This window comes from Cucumis sativus, chromosome 3, assembly GCF_000004075.3.
Source record: "Cucumis sativus cultivar 9930 chromosome 3, Cucumber_9930_V3, whole genome shotgun sequence".
NCBI lineage: Eukaryota > Viridiplantae > Streptophyta > Magnoliopsida > Cucurbitales > Cucurbitaceae > Cucumis > Cucumis sativus.
Window position 1 is genome coordinate 38,621,519 of NC_026657.2, and position 18,285 is coordinate 38,639,803.

Genomic DNA, 18,285 nt, shown 5'->3' on the forward strand with positions numbered 1-18,285 from the left:
CGTACGAGTGACGATGACGTAGAACTTCAAAAGTTGATGTGAAATTTATTTTTATTTATATAATACATTTTTTTCGTGCATGAGGTTCGTTCCAATCCTCCTACTCCCACTAAATTAAAACATGCATTTAACGATCAATTTATCATCATTTCGCTAGACAACAACAAAAAAAAAGGAGAAAAAATTAAACCATCTTGTAGACTAAAACAAACATATTAGTTAGATAGAAATTTGATTAGTAAATGTAGTGAATTAAAGTAGCATAAGAGGACAAAAGTCCCCCCCACAATGAGTAGAAAAATATTTGGTTGAAAAAGATAAAGGAGGGATAGGGAAAAAAGAAGTGCTTTTTTGTGGTGTAATGACATTATATTGATGAGAGTTTCAATATACAATATTCAAAATACAAATTTATTATTATTATTATTTTGTAAAGTCTTTAAATTACTTGACCAAGTGAATCACGCATTCAATCTAGTCCACATCCATCCATTGCCTTTGCATATATAAGTGCTTTGTTTCTGCACACATTTTTGCAAAGAGCTGCAAAGATCAGAAGCTGATATATTAATTAGAGATCAATAAATAATAATAATAATAACAATAACATTAGTATAGTAGTTATTATTATTATTATTATTATTGAAGAGATAGATCAAATAATTATAAATTGAAAAAAAAAGAAAGAAAGAGATGAGGGGAGAATGGAGAAGCTGTTATTTGGACATAATATTGGTTCCATTAGGGTTCTTAATAAGCAGTGGATATCATGCATGGCTTTGGCATAGAGTTCGAACTCAGCCTTTCACTACTCTCATTGGTATCAACACTAATGCTAGACGTTTTTGGATCTCTTCCATTTTACAGGTTCCTTCTCCTTTTTTATATATGCTTTCTTTTTTTCTTTTTTTTTTTAATTACCCCCTTTTTTTTTTAATTTCTTGAAAAATTCTTATCATCTTTTTCCAATTTTTTCTTTTGAGGACAATTTTAATCCTCTCTTCATCCCTCCTTTCATGCAAATTATGATCCTGTTTGTGAGTTTGAGATATACTTTCCTAAAAATTAACCTCCACCATTGTACTAATTGTGTCTAAATTCTTTTAATGTTGAATTTTTAAAAAGTTTGAGAGAGCTATACCACTCAAATTTTGTAATTTCACCTTAATCTAGTTTAAAATAGATTCCATAATAATAATAATAATAGTGAAGTCTTTTAGGTTTGTATAGAAGAAAAGTGGATTATTTTTAAGTAGTTGAATTATTTATGGTTATGGATATGGAAAAGTTTGGAAGAAGAAGAAGCCCAATTTTAATTAGATGAATATTATTATTATTATTATTGAGTGTAGATTAAGATTAGGTTATTAATTATAATTAATGGGAGATGAAATTTAATTGGCAGGATAATGAGAAGAAAAACATCCTAGCCGTCCAATCACTAAGGAACACGATAATGGGATGCACCCTAATGGCGACCACTTCAATTCTCCTGTGTACGGGGTTAGCGGCAGTATTAAGTAGCACATACAGCATAAAGAAGCCCTTGAACGACGCTGTTTATGGCGCACACGGCGATTTCATGTTAGGCCTTAAATACGTTACTTTACTAACTCTCTTCCTCTTCTCTTTCTTTTGCCATTCCCTCTCCATCAGATTCATCAATCAGGTCAATATTCTCATCAACATTCCTCCAGGCGCTGCCTCCATAACCACCGATTACATCTCTGATCTCCTTGATAAAGGATTTATTCTCAACACCGTCGGCAACCGCCTCTTCTACGCCGCCCTCCCTATGCTCCTCTGGATTTTTGGCCCTGTTTTGGTCTTCGTTTGCTCTGTTTCTATGGTGCCTGTTCTTTATAATCTCGACGTCGTTTGTTCCCACACTACTGCAAAACGGAAGACCATCGTCGCCGGTGGGGGTAATGGTGAGCTCAGTAATGTTTAGGATTTGCTTTTGTTATGGATAATGGATGTATGTAAATTGAAATAATTACAATTTTATTAGCAGTATCGACCTAAAGGCTTGGCTCGATCCCGGTAAATTACTCGTCCAATCCTCTTGTTCAAGCTAACTATAAAACCTTCATCAATAAAATTTTTGCATTTGTGATTATAAATTAATTCCTAGGTTAGAATTTAGTATATGGTTTAAAAACTAAATTCCTATTATTTAAGAATTTAGTCAATTCTTATGTTTTAATACAACCATTATAAATAATCAACTTAATAGTAATTGACACCTCACTTGTTAAAAGAAATTTTCTAAATTACAGTGACCAAATTTGAATTTTAATTATAAAAATATATGAATTAAATTTTAATTTTTGTCCACACCATGAAAGTATTAATTCTAATTATAAACCTATGAACTATATTTTAACTCTCTCTTTTTTTTTTTATTGTGGAGACAAATTTGCAATTTTAACCATTTTTTATTATGTTTTTCTTTCTTAATTCAAGCCTATAAATAGTCGAACCTCATTAACTTTTTATATAATATTTTGATTTGTTGTGAAATTAACACAAACATCATAAAGTTATGAATATATATATAATTTTTGTTATGATTTACTATAATTTAAAATCTTTTTAAATCTAAGATTATGCTTTAATATTTTATAATAATCATGCTCTTTCTTTCCATGCATACATTATACATACATATATATATATCACATATTTTGCTTAATGAGTTAATTAAGAAAAGTTAAAATTAAAAATATAGTACTGTGTAAAAGGGAGGAAAAAAGAAAGGTTAGCTTTGAGTAGAGGGGACATTAGATTTTCTTTTTTCACTTAATTAGTTTGCCCAATTCTTCTTTGAAAAATGTATGTAAAATGTATGTCAACTCATCAAGAATCATAACTCAATATGTTTTAGTTAATTATGAAAGAAGAAACTTTTTGCTCTTTATTTTTTTAAAATATAATTTCCATTGATCTAAAAATGGTAATAAAAATCTCTATAAATTAATCCTAACGATTTTAGTTAGTTTTATAAAAATCTTAAAAATTTATATTTTATTCTAGAGAGTTTGATTGAAAATTAATGCGATCAAAATCCTATATCAATTAGATAAATGAATGATTATTGATACATGAGTGACTACATGAACTAAAATGTGTATACCTAAAATGAACAATATTCTATCATTTAAATGATCATTCTCGTAACAAATTTTGTGTTTAGTTTTTTCTTCCTCTTTATATTTTTTTTACTTTTATATTTTCACATATGTGTTATTTTTAATCAATTAATTAAAAAATTTATATTAAAGAAATTAGTAGTGATAAAAAAATGAAAATTAATTTAATTATAATAAATTTTATTGAAAACGTGATCAAAGTTTCACATTGACAGTATCTTTTTGAAGTGAAACAAAAAACAAAATCATGAGATCGAATTATACTTAAAATAAGCAATATCATACTGATATAAAAATCAATACGTTTTAAGGTTTATCTTCTCTTCACAAACTTAACCCTTTAGAATTAATTTATAGAAAATTAATGCGAAGTATTGAAAGTGAACCTTATATAATCTCAAGTGTAAAAGATAAAAATAATCAAATAAAAATTAAACCAAAATTTCAATAGTAAAATATAATATATTGAAACTTGTAGATTAAATTAAAACTAAACTAAATGATAAAATATAATATATTGAAATCTATGTATCAAATCCAAACTAAACTTAAAATTTAAAATATATTAAATGTATAAATGATTAAATTAAACTAAATTTAAAATACATGGTTAAAATTGAACAATTAAAACTAAAGTATATGGAAAATAATATGAAACCAAACTAAACAAAAAGTAGAAGATTATGTATGGTCATAAACAACAAAAATTTTAAAAATATTCAAATGTAGCAAAATATTATAAATATATGATAGACGATAGTATCAAATATTTTAGTAATATATATATATATATATATATATATTATGATACATATAGACATACGTAAATATAAACAATAGTTTATTTTAGTATATCATATTCCATCTCCCTACAATATCTTATAAGAAAATTGTAAAAAATAAAACATCGATCAAATATTTACATTTCATAGAAAATAAAGTGTAATTAATTTTGTCGTGATTTTGTTTTATGAAGTGTAAATAGTTTGTCAGTTTTTGAAAAAAACTCTTATTTTATAAATAATTTGTTTTATTTTATTATATTTAAAAAACAATGTATATAGCAAAATTGATAAAATATTTACAATGTATAACAAAATCTTCTGATTTTATCACATTGATAATCACTTATATGTTCTATCAGTGACATTGATAAACAGTGATAAAAATCTATCGGTAGCTATCGTTGAGAGAATTCAAAATTTTGCTATAATATATAAATATTTTAATTTATTTTATTATTTTTAAAAATAACCGTAATATAAAGTACAATAATTGAGTAAGTATGAAATTTGATGAGAAAAAGAGAAAGGAAAAATGAAAGTGTCATTGGTGAGTGGTCATGGGAAGAGCATAGAGATGCAATATTTTGGTCGAACACACCAACAAATCATATCATTTACCAAATGTGTGTAATCATTCTCCTCTTTTTTCGCTTTTTTATTTTTCAAATATAATTTTCCACCTTTTCAAAGGAAGTTTATTTGATTTTTCTTTTATTTGTACAATTCAAATATGAATATTATTCGATTCCTTTGCACATTATAAAATAAATAATTTGTGTTTCATAATCATCTCGATTTTTTTGTTTTAGAAACTTGTATTATTTAGATTTAGATTTTTTAGTCAAATTTTAAAAACAACAAATGATTCTTTTAACTTATAGTTTTTAAAAATACTGGAAAAAAAACTAAATAATGAACATAAAATCTATTATTATCATATTTTAATTTTAAACTTTTGTTTTGTTAGAACTTTTACCTTTGAAACAAATTTTCTTTTTCTTAAATGTTGAATCAATTTGATAATTGTAATTGAAAACACTCAGCATAACTCGATGATTGACAGATTGGATAATAATACTCCTTTACGTTGTAACTTATACACAACCAAATAGTTAAATTTATAAGCTTAATTAATTCCATACAACATCAACAAATCAGAGTGGCGCAGCGGAAGCGTGGTGGGCCCATAACCCACAGGTCCCAGGATCGAAACCTGGCTCTGATATGAAGGATGTTCTTCTGATGTGTTTATATTTTTGCTCTTTTTTTTCATGAATTCATTTTCAACTTGGTAAAAGGAAAGCAGAAATAGATAAAAGAAAAGTTTGTTTTACTTTTTAGTTTTTGTTTGGAAGCCAGTGAAAATGACTTAGTCTAATCTCTTCATTTTCGCCCCTTCTTCTTTTCATAAAGTTACAATGTTAAAGGAATATGAAACAGTATCATAAACCTAATCGTTTTCTTTGTATTTCAAATCAGAAAAAGTACTTCAGTCAGCCATTCAACTATAAGCTGACTGAACTCCCATTCCTGTCTCACATTATTAAAGAAAAAGATACCCAAAACCAAAAAAACAAATACATCGCTCACCATTAACTTAAAGATGTGAGACCCCACCTTCTTTTTCTACCTCAATTTTTGACCTTTCTTACTCCAATAATATTTCCCACCTTTTTCGTTCTCCTTCTTTTCATTGAAGAAAAATTTACGTAAGATTTGAAAAGGCTTAAATTTTGGGTATGATTTAATGAAAGTTAAAGTTTTGTTTGAATCATGGTCAAGAATCCACCAAAAGACTCTAAAAGTATCGAACTATGACGTTTAAATCAGTTCAAACTTTTATTCGAATTCTTCAAAAGGGTAACTTAAGAGTGTTGAATGGTAATTAAAAGGAAAGCAAAAGGATATGGCAAAAAGATTTATTTATGATACGAAGTGATCATCAAAGTTAGCAACAGAGATAAGTAATGGGTTTCTGAATTTCATCTTATTGACTAATTATATTATCATTACGCTTACTGCATTATATATATAATCGTTTGATATCGTAACAGTTTGGTATAAGACAACTTTGGAGATTATGAAAATGCTATATAAGTGAGGGTTACATCAAAGATTATAAGTTGTATGACTATGGAAAATTTTGTTCTTTCATCCTCAGTTAATCAAAGGAGTTTCCACTATACTATGCTGTCCATCAGAAATCCCAGGCGAGGAAAATTCTACTGGTAACGGGATATTCAGCTCGGAACAAACGAGCTGTATTATGCTGGCGGTCACACCCCCTAGAGACAATTTGTTGAGGGTTACGGAGATGGCGAACCTGTGATCTATATTACAAAAACCTGTGGATCCACCCATTCCTGAATGACCAAACCCAATAAAAGAACCATCCTCTGATCTCAACCTTGAGAAACCTAAACCAAATTTCCCATTTGGAATGGTGTAATTCTCATATTCCCTTATACCCAAAAAGGCATCATGAATTCTAGGGTCTTTGTATATTTTGCCTACAAATTTATTTCCATCATTTGGATGCCTTGTATCAACTCTTGTGCTGGGATCATTGAGATTGCTACTGCTGCTGCTATCGTTGAGGAGTCTAGTGTAACCAGTATTGCTAGTAGTCCTGAAGATGTTATTATTCTCAGCTGTTTCGGTGGAACTTGAATTCTTTTCGTGGTTGTTATTTACGTTACCAACGTCCTTGCTTCTGGCAGCTTTCTGCTTCTTAGGAATCTCAGAAGTGAATTTAGGGATGTGAGGGTGGCTTCCGAGAGCTGGTTGGGAGGATGAGGAATGTGGTGGTGGTATCACGCCGCCATCGGCCAAGGCTGCATAATAACGTGCCAATGCACGAGCAGAGCAATGTCCATTGGCGGCTGGTATAATGGCACGGCGAGTATTAAGCATATTAAATAGAGGTGTTAAAGTTGTGATAAACTGGGCTATCATGGCTGGCTGGAAGGTGGAGGGCAAGTCAGAACGACTGATCCCGGAGAACTTTAGAATATCGTCAAGGTTTGGTGTTAATGTTGCAAGACGAGTTTCAACTCCTGAAGTAAAAATTAAAAAAAGCTCAACAACAGTTTGTTGTCCTCTTAAAGCAATCCAGCTATTGTATTGATCATGAACTTGGTTAAAAGTAAGGTTAAGAAAGAAAAGATTGAGAGGATGTGTAGTAAAGTTTTACCAGGAGGGATTCCGACGTATAGTTCGCCTTCGACATGGAGTGGCTTAACTAATGCTTCTTCAAGAATCTCTTGGAATTTCTTCCCCGTTGCATTCTGTTTTGTTTTAGCAGATTAAAACCAATAAGGCAAAAAATAAGCCATCTTAGGCTATATGCAAAAGTCAGGAAAGTAGAAACAAATGGATAATATGTTGCGGGATAAGTGAGAACCAAGCACCATAAATCTTATCTCCTGGCTGACCCAGTATAGACTTTTCTTTACCAAACAATTAATTAATGTTAACAAAGATTAAATATGGATTGCAATTTATCCTTAAAATGTGCCCATAATAAGAGAAAACGACTAAATATCAATTAAAAAATGCTAAGAGAATTGGTGAAGAGCAGCAATCGATAAACAAACACATGAAGTAAGAATCTATATTACCAATTGTTCAAATTTAAGTTCAATTTAATGTAAATTGACAGTTCAATTCAATGCAGTGGTAAAAATGAACTTTTGTAAAATAAAAAAAATCAACAATGATTAAGATGAACTTTTTCATCTATCTTTCCTGAAGAAATTTGCAAGAAATTACTTCAAATGATTTCAATCAGCCTTTCTAGAGAAGCTACATTGTTCACCAAAACATAATGTCATTTCATTTTCCTTGACCATTCCATTAAAATGAATTAATTTTAATTTAGTCTCTATATTTCAAAATGGTGCAATTTTACCTACTTGTTTCAATTTGGTCCCTAAGTCTTAAATGTACACTTTTGACCTCAATTTTCACTAAATACTCGCATTTAGTTTTTGACTTAGTGTCTATGAATTAATTTAAAATAATTACAGAGTGAAATTTTCAATTAATTTTAATAGTGTTGAAAAAGTAGTGAAACTTAATAACAATTATTTAATTCTTTTTAATTAATTAGACATTAAAATTAAAGATATTTAGTGGAAAACCAAGATTAAAAATATGAATCTTGAATCGTAGAGACCAAATTGAAACAAAACTCAAATCTCAAAAGTAAAATGGTAACCTTTTGAAACTTAGGGATTAAATTGAGATCTAACTTAAAACTTAAGGGTCAAAAGTGATATAAATCATCAAGACATCAAATTATTAATTCAATTTTATGTTATGTTTTTTAATGCAATTTTAGTATTTTTCCAATTTTATCATTTTGTATGACATTTAAGTATGGGTTATTTTGTTATTTTATTATAGTATATTAGGTTTTCTTTTATTGGAAAGCTATTTAAAGCGTTGTCTTTAGGTTGTTTAGAAGTTAAGCTTTACGATGAATCAAATTTGGCCTTTGTGCTTCTTTCAAATTTAGCTAGAAGAGCTCCTTGATCTTTATAGTTCATGCATTGAATTACATGTCAAGAACTTTCTAGTTGGATTCACCATCCTATCTTGTGGAGTGTTTGAATCTTAGGCTAAAAAGTTTGTTATTTGTGTCAAGGTATTTGATCTTGGAAATCTGACTAACCCAATCCTTAGGGTTAAAATTAATCGCTTTGGGGGTTTTAGTGATTGAGGATTCTCAACCCAAGAGAATTTCTAATTTCAATTGCTAAAGTTTTCGTATAAAAAATTGTAACATCTTGAAACCTATGAACCAACAAGAAATTAGGTTTTGAAATCTAGGGACCAAACTCATATTTTTCCCTAACTGTTGGCAGTTGTTGACAAATTCTTGCATGGTTTGAACTCACATCATTATCCAAGCCAACTTTGATTTCTTAGCATAGACTAGTCTTGGCATAGATTTATTCCCCAATAATTTAGGTCAATAAACGAAACACATTACCTCAACGATTCCACCACATAGCCAGCCATAGGATAGATAGTGATACAACTGCTCCTGGCCAGGTTCGGTCTCTGGCGTTGAATTAGCCATGCAATTTAAACATTCCTCCCAGTCACAAATTACCAAAGGATTTTCCCTAACATCCACCGAGGCATTATGAAGACCTGAAGTGTGGTTAAGCACGTGGTAGACCTAGAAATAAAATCAAAGAATAGAAAAACGTCAAGTGAGACTGCAATCACATAGGAAACAACTTTTTAGGAAGACTGTACCTTTATTATATCTTTACCATTTGATCCAAATTCTGGCCACATATTAGCAACATTTTCTGCAAGGTTAAGTTTCCTTCGAGACAATTCACACGAAGAAAAAAGTAGTTTTAATAAATGAAGCCAAACAGCGTGACAGAAGGATATAAATATAAAACAGAATCAAAATTCTACAGATTAAAGGACATGGAGCATTTTAACTTCAAAGACAGAACACGGACTTGAAACCCTCACTTAAACTTGGTAATAAATTATGTTCTTACCCATTATCAACTAGCCAATGCAACATTCCAGCTGTGATGCCCTTTGTTACAGAGAACACTGGAAAAAGACTATCGGGCTGAACTGGACGAGGATCATATTTCCCCAGAAACCCAGCAGAAGTATCAATAATGACCTCTCCATCTTTGTAGGCACACACCTAAGCGAATTGTACATAATTCAGTAAGAAGAGACAAGTGGTAAATATTGCATGTGTGATGTCTGAAGAGCAGATTTTAATTGCTATGGACAATAGATCGTTCGTGAACCAACCTAGCTCCCAACTGTTACTTGGCCATAAAATTTTAAACCTAACTATCCAAAAAGGCACATCTGGAAACCTAATCAACTTATCTCGCAAAAAGCAAAGGTAAACCAGCTCAAGCAGGTAGTCAAATCTGGATTGATTACCTAAATGCGTTACATCTCAAGTTTTAACTGTAATCAAAATAACTAATAAATTCCTTTGCAAGTCTTCTACCACAAGTTCATATCTACTTGCATGTATATTACATACAACTATATATATGTACACACGCAGACACCAACTGATAGTATAATTCTGAGAGAAGAAAGAAAGAAACAACATACTACTGAACGATTCTTTGGATAAATTTTCAGGATCCATAATCCATGCTACTATTTGGATTTTGAATAATTACCAATCCAAGCACACAGCTAATTGTTAAGGGCCAATCGAAGATGGATGCTATATCTGTGCAAGCATTAGCATGTAATGAATGTAATAGGTCATACGAAAACATTGTATAATTATATACAAAAATTTACCAAAACTGAAAACTTGCACATACATGATGACATTTTGCATTAAACTGCACTTTGACATATTAGAAAATGGTTCGGTCATGCAATGGTATATGTATATTTAAGACGTGACACATGCCTGGATTCCAAGTATTTTATCCTCATTCCCTAGCTTGATTAAGAGTTGTCTCAGCTTAGCTTCAACATCAGAATGAACAGGTGTTTTCCAGATCCATTGATCATTTACGTTTGGCTCCTTGCTAATACTTCTGAAACATCCAATATCAAACCAAGCTGAATGTAAGATGATGATGCACCATTAATCATGCAAACATCCAGAAAGCACTCACCCTTGTAGAACAAATTCAGCAAACGGTCTCATGATATCTAGATATACTATGCGAACATCCATCAAGGAAGAAAGACCTACATTAATCTCTCAAATTTCAGAGAACACAAATAAAATGCTCTGTTGTAAGTTAAAACCAGTTCATGTTTAAATGAATACCTCTTAGAAGATTAAGGACCCGTGCAAATATTATAATATCACCAGGAAATGCATCAACCTGGATAAAAGATGGCCTCTCATCATATGTAAACACAGACAAGCATGCCATAGAAACAATTAGAAGCTATATCAACTTACAGGATTGAAACGTTTAGCCTCCTTTTGATTCATTTTCATTTTTTCTTGTATTTCTCTCACATTCTTTGATCTTTGCTCCGTCATAGCTCTAAAGGTGTCCTGCAAAATAACTGGAGAAGTAAAAACATGAACCTAATTTATTCAAAGGACTCATGTTGAAATATATCAGAGATCATGACTTTCAGGAGCTTGGCATGCACTTACATGTGATTCTTTGGCAGCAGTTGTCGCTCGAAAGAATACATTTGTCACCGTCATTGCTTGCTCTGGCATATCAAGACGCAACTTAAGTCCCATTTCAGCAAAGGAAGATAGAAGAGCAACATGGTCACCCTATCAAAGAAGATGTTTACAGACCGCTTCCATATTCAAGGAAAAATATGTGAATTAAAGGGTACACGAGGAACAACAAACCAACTTTCTCTCTGACCAACTTTCTTACAATAACAATAATAAACCAGTACTATAACAAGCTGCATCAAGGGGGTAATATCTATAAACTTCGATAAACATATAGTTAAGGAAAGCTAAGGAATTTGAGCACAAACAAAATGAGATGTTTTCAATTGTCTAAGATAAACTTTAGGAGATAACCAGATAAAGACAATTGTGAACTCAAAAATTGAGGGGGATGATAAGTTTTTGTGGCTGTAAGAAGGCTAAGCTATGTTATAAACAACCATACTAGCAGTAAACTGTTCAGATAAGTTTGTAAAACCAAAACACTGTCAACATTTGAAGAGTAAAATGCAGACACTTTGCTGTTTACAATATGTAATTTAATACACTGCGTATTCATAGTGTCAACATCAGTAAGTCTTCAATCTTGCAATGTTGCACTTAAGAGAGTGACATACGATGAACTTTAAATTGACAATTGTATTTAAACTAAACGAACGGATCAAATGTTAAAAGATAACCATAGATCTAAGAGTTCAATTTTGTTTACATTTTACTCAAACAATAATGTCATACAAACCTCTGCAGCGGCCAAAAACATCTTTGCCAGTGCTAGTTTCATGGTGGTCGGTAATTTCTTTGTGAGCCCAAAGTCAAGCAAAATTGGACAATGAGGAGGTTCCTTGCTGACGAGAAAATTCCCTGCACAAAGTACCAAAGGGGGCACATAAACAGCTATTGCATTGGGATGCTAAAGTTTTTTTTAATCTACATTTATTTACATTCAAATGACTGCACATATATGTTAATGTACCGGGATGGGGATCGCCATTGAAAAATCCATCAACATAAATTTGGTGTGCATAAGCCCGTGTGATTTCTTCAACAACTTTTTGTTTGTCAATACCATATGCTTCCAGACTAGCAGAGTCATTTAAACGTATGCCGTCCATATACTCTAAAATTAGAACTTTCTCTGTTGACTGCCACAAGAACCCACAGAACAACAGCTGACTATATAAGCAACCTAATATTATGCATGTGCAGAACTATGTAAAGCAATAACTTCTCCATTCCAAAAGCTGAGAAAATACATGAAGTGTTTGTTGCTAAGTTATGAGCAAAGATCAATCCTTACGATAATGGTTTCGATCTTGTAGACTTGCGCGGCATAAATGTAAATATATCCTTTGAAAATTTTCAAATAAGGTAAAAATACAATTGGGAAACCTCCAACATGATTAATGTTTCCTACTTTTCAACCTTTTTTTTTATTTTAACAATTGCAAGGGTGAAAGAACAAACTGTTGGCTTGAGACAGTAAAATGTGTCTTACCTATTGAGCTAACTCAGATTGGCAATTTACCTTTCTAATTTAAGAAATTTTTATCTCAAATAAGTTATTTAGCTCTTAATGGAGAAGTTCCTCAATAGTTCTTTAGCTCTCTTGACCGATAAAATATTTTAATTTATTATTTATGTTGGCCTCTTAATGTTGTAATAAATAAGATTTTCCTACAAATTACTTTCAAATAGGGCTACATCCTTAATTATATTCATGATAAAATGCTGATTCAATGGTAATGAAACATTCTAGAAAATATGCTATATAAGGTAGGGAAATTGCCTGAACAACTTCCGGAATAAAAACATTCACAGTGCCAAGGCCTTTATCGCCAGCCGAGCAGCCAAGATTTCTAGATACTGTCCTCGTGTTCTCTACAAAATAAAATAAAAAATGGTGGTTTTAATTTTAATTAAATGCCATGACCTGGAATTGAATAGATGCACACAAGTAAACTATGATAATGAGTTTGGCCAATTAGCCATTTAGGCTATAGTGCAATAAAGATAGTAAAAGAAGTATTCTATCTGCTTACTGGAAAAAGATGCATTACTTCACTAAACAATATAAAATCTTGGTTTAGGGTTTAGGGTGAAGGACTGTGTTACCCAGCACGATAAGCACCAATGCTGGATAACAAAGTCCTTCACTCAGCAACAACAGGGAAAGTATCTTTTACAGTAAGTTAGAGAAGGTACCAGCTTCAAGATTGAAATCAAGTTCTTTGGGAGCTTCTCGGCACCATTCATCTATAATGGGATTAAAGTCATACTGTGGCTCTGCCCAGGCTATCCAATCAACAATCGCCTTTGCATTCTTCAAGTCCTACAAATAGTCATCATATGCTGATCAATCGGACAGAAGGCTCAACAAATGTCTTGATCAAACGTCTTAAAGTCTACAGAACATGCTAACCTCCAATATAACTGTCTTTATGCCCTCATGTTGCACTTTGATAACCACCTCCCTTCCATCAAGGAAAGTTGCTCGGTGCACTTGGGCTATCTGACGGAATTAAATGCAATAAATAAGGGAACTGTCTAACTTGCAAATCCTACACTTGAAATAAAATATCTACTAATTGTGAAACTAATCTAGTGACTCATCTCTATCCTATAAGTAACAACTGTCTAGGGTAAGAGGTTCTTACAGATGCAGTTGCTAAGGGTGCTTCCACAAAGTTTGTAAATATATCAGTGGTTGGTTTCCCCAACTCTTTCTGTATGGTCTGGCGAACCTGCCATAGAAAACAAGTATCACTAACATGCCAATTAGAAATCTGAGAAATAATGCTATAAGGTCCTGAATTTTAGTTTGCCAAAAACATAGGAAGCTGTAAAAAGAATTGAAGAAGATATAGCTTCCCCACCATTTCATGATAAGAAACAGTACGGTTGCATCAAGGATTTGAAATGTTTGAAAACCTTTTGCTGGCAAAGATTTATTGGACAGGCAAATAAATATTACAACCAAAAGGGAAATGAAGCATGTTTAATTGAGAAATTGTGATGTAACCTAAATGGACCAAAGGAGATAATCCTCCCCGAATCAAGTTTATGAATCTTATTAGAAGGATAAGGTGTAGAATACACAAGGATAGTAAAAGGGACTAACCTAGGAATTCACCTAAAATACCCTAACCCTACCTCGATCAAATTGTGATTAGAATAAGCATGGTAGCTATCAAAGGTCTGTCTCATATAACTATCTATGATTCATGAATTAGTTTTCTTCTCTTTCACAAAAATAAAAAGCATAAAATATAACCTCTTGTAAAGGGCGAGGAGGGAGAGAGTCTTGTAGCTGTTTGAGGAGGCGTATGTATGCCTCAGGGACAACATCTGCTCGAGTAGATAAATACTGTCCAAATTTCACCCACAAACCTTCCAACTCTATTATCAAACTCAATACGCGCTTTGCATTGCGTTCGTGTGCTTTTTCCCATAAGGCTGCTCGTTTAGACTTACTAATCCACTTCTCTCTTTGTTCTAATGCCTTCAGAAAGACCCACAAAATTAAAATTAAAATTAATTAATTGTTAATTATTAATTATAAAAATGAAATAAACAAAAAAAGGCAGGTGAACTTGTTTCTAGTTTGATGAAAACAGTGGAGAGGGATCAAGGAACTTTACCTTATAATCCAGGTAAATCACTAAAGCCAGAGTGAACACTTTCATTCTTCTTCTGTAGATGTTCCCCCATGCCATCTGAGAGAATCGGGTCAAGAAGAAGACAACAATTGCTTTAGTTCGCACTGTCTTAGAATGGTGATAGAAACTTCATGATGAAATCCTGTAATAAATGAATTTAACTGAATCCTGACAACTGTCGGGAGTTGCAGCCTGCATGCTACTTAGAAAATGATCTTTGCAACTTTAAATTGGAATGCCTGAAGAAAGTTCGTCAATAAACCTCCATCGTCCATTTCGATGGTAATTCTTAGTTTAACTATCAAACGATTGCTCTAGTTCGCACTGTCTTAGAACGGTGATAGAAACTTCATGATGAAATCCTGTAATAAATGAATTTAACTGAATCCTGATAACTGTCGGGAGTTGCAGCCTGCATGCTACTTAGAAAATGATCTTTGCAACTGTCGTCCATTTCGATGGTAATTCTTAGTTTAACTATCAAACGACCCAAAATCATCTTTAGTTGCTCATCCGACAGACTCAGAGTCAGAAGCAGAAGCTCAATCCTCTAAGCGGCGAGCAAATAAAGAAACTGGAAGGAATAATAACACTGTACCATCCATTACGCGATAAGTTAAGCCACCTTGTTTTCTCCAATTTCAACTATATTAAGCACCGCTCATCACTTTTCACGTAATGACTTCATACATTAACATTTCAGAAAACTATGAAACTACCTAGAAAGTATCAAATTCAACAAACAAGAATCACTTCTGTCAGCGACAACAGAGATTTTGAGAATCACAGGATAACACCCTAACAAATAACATCAAATTCAAACATGCAATTGATAAAAAATGATAATCCTCACAATCCCAGCTTCCAATTACATGCATGCCGTACACTCATGCTTAACATCATCAAAAAAAAAAAAACAGCGAGAAAAATCATCACCAACCTGAGATATGAGTCGGAACTTCGTTGGATGAGATTAAATCAGATGAACAGGGAGAAAAACAAAAAGTATCGATAAAAGAGTTCTCCAAGAGGAAGAACTGTGCAGAATCAAACGAAATAGAGATCGAAATTTCGCAATTCGATTCTGATTTCGTCGTTTTCAGTTGTCGTTTTCCTTCTCGTCTTGAATTAGAGTTTTCTTCCCCTTCCTTTTCTTCGGTAATAATGCGACGGTGTTCGCAATTCGATCACCTAACTTTTTTTTTTTTTTTAAGAAAAATAAACTTTTTCAAATTTATAGCAATAATTTACCTCCAATCATCAATGAACACGTGGCCTGTTGATCCACACGTGGCTGCTTACGTGGAATATTGGGACCCAAGGTGCCTTGGAGTGTGAATATAGTTATCTCCTTATGTGGAAAATATTGAAAGAGGTACGTGGACCGTCCCTTCGCCGTACGATTATACCATTTTGGGGAAACACCCAAAAAAAATAAAAAGGAAAACATTTTTGGGAAATGCTTGTTTGGTTTTTTCTTTTTAGGTAAATTCACAGCAATTTTGGGTTGGAATTAGAAAGTCTATTGTCTAAATTTCAAGAAAATAAATCTTATTTTGGTTAGTAATGTTGTAGGATTTTAGATTTTTGTTTGTTGTTTTAGATAGATTTTGAATTTTTATTGAAAAGATTCCATATGTTTCTTTTTTTTCTTTGTACATTTGTTTTCGAGTGGGGTTGTTTTTGGTGATGTGTGTTTGATTTACTTTTGAATTTGTGTTTTGACATTTGATTGTATGATTCTTTTCGCTTTATTATAACTTTGCCTGCAATCTTTGATTTCATCTCATGATTCTTGTATAACATAAGTCGTTTGATTTCGAATAGCAAATTTATAGTTGACGCAAAGCTACATTAAAGTTAAGACATGGACATGGTAGATTGAAAATGTGTCTTCATCGAGTATTTGTCTTCAAATCTTCACTCTTGTTGCATCCTTCTTCAATTGAAATGTAGGATTTTACGTTACTTATTTTATTTCTCATCTTTAGTAAAAATTATAACATTGTCTAGTAAATTTTATTGCCTTTGGTTTAAAATGAATGAATTGAGCATGTTTGAAAGTGTTTTTCTTAAAATGTTTTAAACTGTTGTCAGAAGAATCGAATCGAATCGAAATAAATGATCATGTAATCTTTAATGTCTGGTTATTGTGGGAATGCTTGTTTATAGCTTTGAAGTTGTGCCATCTCATAAATATCCAATTGGACAACAAACTTCATCTATGCTCTTTTCTCTCTTATACTCAAATTTACATGCAAAGCAAACGAATTAAAACCTTTAACCTCATGCCATATCTCTCAACCAAATATTGGTTTATTTTGTCAATTTTTTGGTAACCGTGATAGTTATCCCTAACCTTTGATTTTAATGCCCTCCATCGTATAAAATTTAAATTGTTTTAAATGATAAAACTGCTTACAAATATTTATAAATATAACAAAATATCATAGTATAATATTACAATAGACACGTGTAATAGTCTATTTTGATATATTCTAACTCATTATACATAATTTATATTATTTTGTTATGTTTTGTGAATAGTTTGATTTATTTTGGTATGTTATAAAGTCGCTAATATATATGTGTGTGTTTAATTTCAAATTATACCAATTTAAATATATGTTTAATTCTGATTAAGTATATACCTCCAGATTATTAAAGACAATTAACTGCATTTTAAGAACCATTATTATTTATTAATTATTTGCTATTTATTTTATTTTATTAAGCTAGAAATGATGATAATTATATACTATTTTTGCAGCTATCATAAAAGAAAATTATTTATTCCCATTAGTCATTTTTAAGATGGTAAGATAGATAACATAAAGATATCTATTTAATAATATTTATTTTAGAAAAAAAAATATTACTTAACTGATAATTTTTTTATATTTTTAACATTTGAAACATAGGAAATTAACCGAAACAAAATTCGTATTTCACTAATAAAATCGTAAATTTTGAAATATAAAATTTAAGGATTTGGATTTTTTTGTCACACTTTAGCTAAAATAGAAAAGGAAAAAAAACAAAACTCCTTACTTTACCTTTTTGCCTTTTATTCTTATATTTCGTTTAATATAAAACAAGAAAACAGAAAAGAGATAAGAAAAAGAAATGGCCACAATTATTTTCGTTATTATATCCACATATGATGTTTCAAAAATTAAAAAGAAAAATATCCACCTCCCAACGTTTTGTGCGTGTATATGAGAATAATTACGGGTCATCTCACCGGTCAAGTCCACTTTTTTTTTACACGAGAATAATTACAAATTTAACGATTAGATTCAAAAAATTAAGTATATAACAATATTTTAAAAAATTTATAAATAATTATATTAATGATAAAGTCTATCACCGGTGCACTATCTTGTAAATATTAGTCTATCATTAATAGATTATACGAGTTTATCAACGATACAATTCTATCCGCGATAATTTTGCTATATTTACAAATTTTTTTAAATGTTATTATATCTTTAATTATTATTTTTCAAATGACC

The 18,285-nt window shown here is 31.3% G+C and overlaps 2 protein-coding genes and 1 non-coding gene across 3 annotated transcripts; 2 read left to right on the forward strand and 1 right to left on the reverse strand.

The window, feature by feature from the left end:
- The first annotated feature begins 583 nt into the window (after window positions 1-583).
- LOC101209101 (hypothetical protein) lies at window positions 584-2,123 on the forward strand. The gene is made up of 2 exons (XM_004136389.3): window positions 584-867; window positions 1,406-2,123. Exons 1-2 carry the CDS (start codon window positions 694-696, stop codon window positions 1,949-1,951), a joined length of 720 nt encoding a protein of 239 aa, XP_004136437.1. The 5' UTR covers window positions 584-693; the 3' UTR covers window positions 1,952-2,123.
- Window positions 2,124-5,090: 2,967 nt separating this feature from the next.
- TRNAM-CAU lies at window positions 5,091-5,162 on the forward strand. The gene has a single exon. It is a non-coding gene; the product is annotated as a tRNA-Met (tRNA).
- Window positions 5,163-5,898: 736 nt separating this feature from the next.
- Window positions 5,899-15,954, reverse strand: LOC101216220. Its single transcript, XM_004136253.3, has 19 exons — window positions 15,711-15,954; window positions 14,753-14,827; window positions 14,386-14,613; window positions 13,769-13,855; window positions 13,534-13,623; window positions 13,317-13,443; window positions 12,901-12,992; window positions 12,088-12,256; window positions 11,854-11,975; window positions 11,079-11,207; window positions 10,875-10,973; window positions 10,737-10,794; window positions 10,579-10,654; window positions 10,368-10,497; window positions 9,466-9,623; window positions 9,206-9,278; window positions 8,934-9,125; window positions 7,131-7,224; window positions 5,899-6,993 (listed from the first exon to the last, which is right to left on the reverse strand). Exons 2-19 carry the CDS (start codon window positions 14,825-14,827, stop codon window positions 6,095-6,097), a joined length of 2,898 nt encoding a protein of 965 aa, XP_004136301.1. The 5' UTR covers window positions 15,711-15,954; the 3' UTR covers window positions 5,899-6,094.
- Window positions 15,955-18,285: the final 2,331 nt, after the last annotated feature.

What these genes read in the sequence shown, in the direction of transcription:
- LOC101209101 (XM_004136389.3), top strand. Translation starts at nt 694, where the DNA reads ATGAGGGGAGAATGGAGAAGCTGTTATTTGGACATAATATTGGTTCCA. An exon ending in GGATCTCTTCCATTTTACAG is followed by an intron (nt 868 to 1,405) that starts GTTCCTTCTCCT and finishes TTTAATTGGCAG; the next exon opens with GATAATGAGAAGAAAAACAT.
- LOC101216220 (XM_004136253.3), bottom strand. Translation starts at nt 14,827, where the DNA reads ATGGCATGGGGGAACATCTACAGAAGAAGAATGAAAGTGTTCACTCTG. An exon ending in CACCCTTAGCAACTGCATCT is followed by an intron (nt 13,624 to 13,768) that starts GTAAGAACCTCT and finishes TAATTCCGTCAG; the next exon opens with ATAGCCCAAGTGCACCGAGC. An exon ending in CTGCTGCCAAAGAATCACAT is followed by an intron (nt 10,974 to 11,078) that starts GTAAGTGCATGC and finishes GTTATTTTGCAG; the next exon opens with GACACCTTTAGAGCTATGAC.